We start from the raw sequence: 2,670 nt of genomic DNA on the forward strand, positions 1-2,670 counted from the left end.
AAAACTATCATATAGAATTATGAGATAATTATATAAAAAAATAACGTTAATATTATGGTTTCAACTCCAAGAGAATTGCTAAAGTATGTACATAGAAAAAATATTTTATAATTGTAAATTTCATTCGACATAAAAGCGTTATTTACTAATCTAAAAACAGCCTTTTGGACAAAGTTTTTGGACATTTATTTCCCTCATTTCTAGCACAAATTTCGTTTAGTTTAGTGATTCGACAAAAAGTGTATCTAAATATAGTAATTTTTACTATGTTGTAATTCTTAATGTCAAAAATACAGATCCTAAAATATTTTAAGAGACGTAACCTAAGAAAAAATGTAAACATAACTAACATAGTCTGTAAGATATATTGTGTACTAACCATTATGAGTCACTGGTAACTTGAATAAATAATATTATTATTATTATATAAAAACCTTTACTTATAATTTTACTATTTCAGATTCAATGACGACTACACAAATGTGAACTGTGATGCGAAATGCCCACAACTTTCGATGAATGGTCAATACGAAATGGAAGGACGTCTTATTACAGTGCCCGTAAACGGAGCAGGAGATTATCTACTGTCTTCACGTAAGTTTTTTAAAGTTAAATATTTACTCAAAGTCAAACTCAAATTCCTTTATTCAATATGAAAGAATTATACTTACTTATTGATAGTTAAAGAAAACACCCCGATTTGAGAAGTACCAGCGAAAGAAACTCAGCAGGTTTTTTTTGACAATTTTATTTTTTACGTAATCAATATGATTAGAAATAGCTATACTCCTAAACAAATTATACGTTTCGTACACAACCGTTCCTTAACAATTTTTTTTTAAAGTAAACTTTTAAGAAATATCATTTTGAACGCTTTCTGGGATCCTGTTGTAGAACAGTATACCCTTAAATTTGCTCCATAAAATATTCATAACACATATATGAAAGTATTTGCTCCTATCGTTTTTCATTTTTCCGTACATATAACATGAGAGTGTTAAAAAAGGTTTTAATTCAAATAAGTAATAAATTAATAATATAATTTAATACATTATAGTTTAATTATTGAGGTTTTATTTTTTATATTTACAGCTGATTATTTAATAAACATTAACACCGAGTTGGAAACGGTACAAGAAACGGATGGAAAAACTCATTTTGTCATTAAAAATATGACATTCGAAGCACAACCACTCAAAGGTCTTCAATTTGAATTCAAAAATTTGTTCAACGGACAAAAAGATTTAGGTGAGTAATGAAACAATTAAGTGACACGATAATGTTTCAATATTATGTGTAATGGATTTCTCATTAACAGTGAAGTTTATTTTATGATCATTTCAAGATATGACAGAATACGGCATACAATGTTTAATTAAGTATCGTTCAAAACCTATAAACAACAGGAACTTCATTTTATAATTAGCATTTGATAATAGGAAAGAAAAATCTTCTGTTTTTAAAAGCTCCTACTATAAAATAATATGTTATAATTTTATTCACAGCTGAAGCCGTTCGCAAGTATGCAGAAGAAAACTGGAAAGAAGTCTGTTTGCTAATGCAAGACCCAATATGGTCGGCTTCCATTGTAAAAATCGTCAGTAACTTCAACAAATACTTGAGTCTTGTAACATATGAAGATATTATGCTGGATTAAGTCGATAGCTTAGAATTTCAACACCATCGGATAAAATTAAATGACATTTTAGATTTAGATAAAATCACAAAGTTAGAACATCCTTTTCCACACTATTATCCGCTTTAACAATTATTTAACTTGACCTTTAGACTGGTTAAAAGAAAACTGGTATCTTAGGGTCTTAGTTGATATGGATTCCTCAAGGTACAATTCTCAGACCTTTTCTATTCCTCATAGATATAAATGGCTTGTCCTTTTTGTAGGGAACAAACATGATGTAGTATTGTTTGCTGATGATACCTTCGTACTATTTAAGCGTAAATCCTCTAAGCAAAGTAATAAAAATATGTAAAAGCTGATGCACTTATTATTGGGTAATAAATTAACCCTGTTGAGTCAGCAAAATTTTTTTTCTGAACTGATACAATTTACTTTTTAATTAATAAGTATGTGTAATACTTTTATAATTAATAAAGGAATATATTTTATTGTTTTTATTTGATTCTCATATATCATTATAGTAATAGTAAAAAAATATGTTAATACATAATCAAGCATATTATGTAGGGTATCCCCTCTTCTTGGGAAAAAGGTTTGGAGTGTATCCAGCACACTGCTTCAATATATGAAGCGAACGGATTTAATTAAAAATAATAATAATATATAAGCACATGAAAATTCAAGTCCATCTTTAGGTTAACTTGGGATACATTGCAAAAGCTTGAACCCGTCAAAGTTTTGTTGAAAAGTGACCCTAAAAATTAAGAAGAAAAATGTTTGGCATCGCCATAGTACTTAAAAAAAATACGTGTGCAAAAACCGTAGAGGTTTACGTTTACTATATTACAACTTTTCTTTTATCCATAGCTAAGGTAAAATCGAATACAAATTTATCACATATACATTTTCATCACAGGTGTCGCTACCGGTAGCGTAAACATTGGCTCCGTACATAAAAATCAATAAAATTGTAAATATTTGTTTTCTTGCCACTATCAAGTGATTATCGGTTAAATTATTGTACAATTATT

General features: G+C 28.2%; 1 protein-coding gene across 1 annotated transcript; it reads left to right on the forward strand.

Moving 5' to 3' along the window:
* Positions 1-481: 481 nt before the first annotated feature.
* Positions 482-2,049, forward strand: LOC124543836 (circadian clock-controlled protein daywake-like). The gene is made up of 3 exons (XM_047122158.1): positions 482-594; positions 1,093-1,248; positions 1,506-2,049. The coding sequence occupies exons 1-3, from the start codon at positions 516-518 to the stop codon at positions 1,655-1,657; spliced, it is 387 nt and encodes a 128-aa protein (XP_046978114.1). The 5' UTR covers positions 482-515; the 3' UTR covers positions 1,658-2,049.
* The last annotated feature ends 621 nt before the right edge of the window (positions 2,050-2,670 follow it).

Source organism: Vanessa cardui, chromosome 3 (genome assembly GCF_905220365.1).
Source record: "Vanessa cardui chromosome 3, ilVanCard2.1, whole genome shotgun sequence".
NCBI classification, from domain to species: domain Eukaryota; kingdom Metazoa; phylum Arthropoda; class Insecta; order Lepidoptera; family Nymphalidae; genus Vanessa; species Vanessa cardui.

Bases quoted from the DNA above. Each gene is read 5' to 3' on its own strand.
- LOC124543836 (XM_047122158.1), top strand. From the start codon at position 516: ATGAATGGTCAATACGAAATGGAAGGACGTCTTATTACAGTGCCCGTA. The intron at 595-1,092 runs GTAAGTTTTTTA...TTATATTTACAG, and splicing joins AGATTATCTACTGTCTTCAC to CTGATTATTTAATAAACATT. The intron at 1,249-1,505 runs GTGAGTAATGAA...TTTTATTCACAG, and splicing joins CAACGGACAAAAAGATTTAG to CTGAAGCCGTTCGCAAGTAT.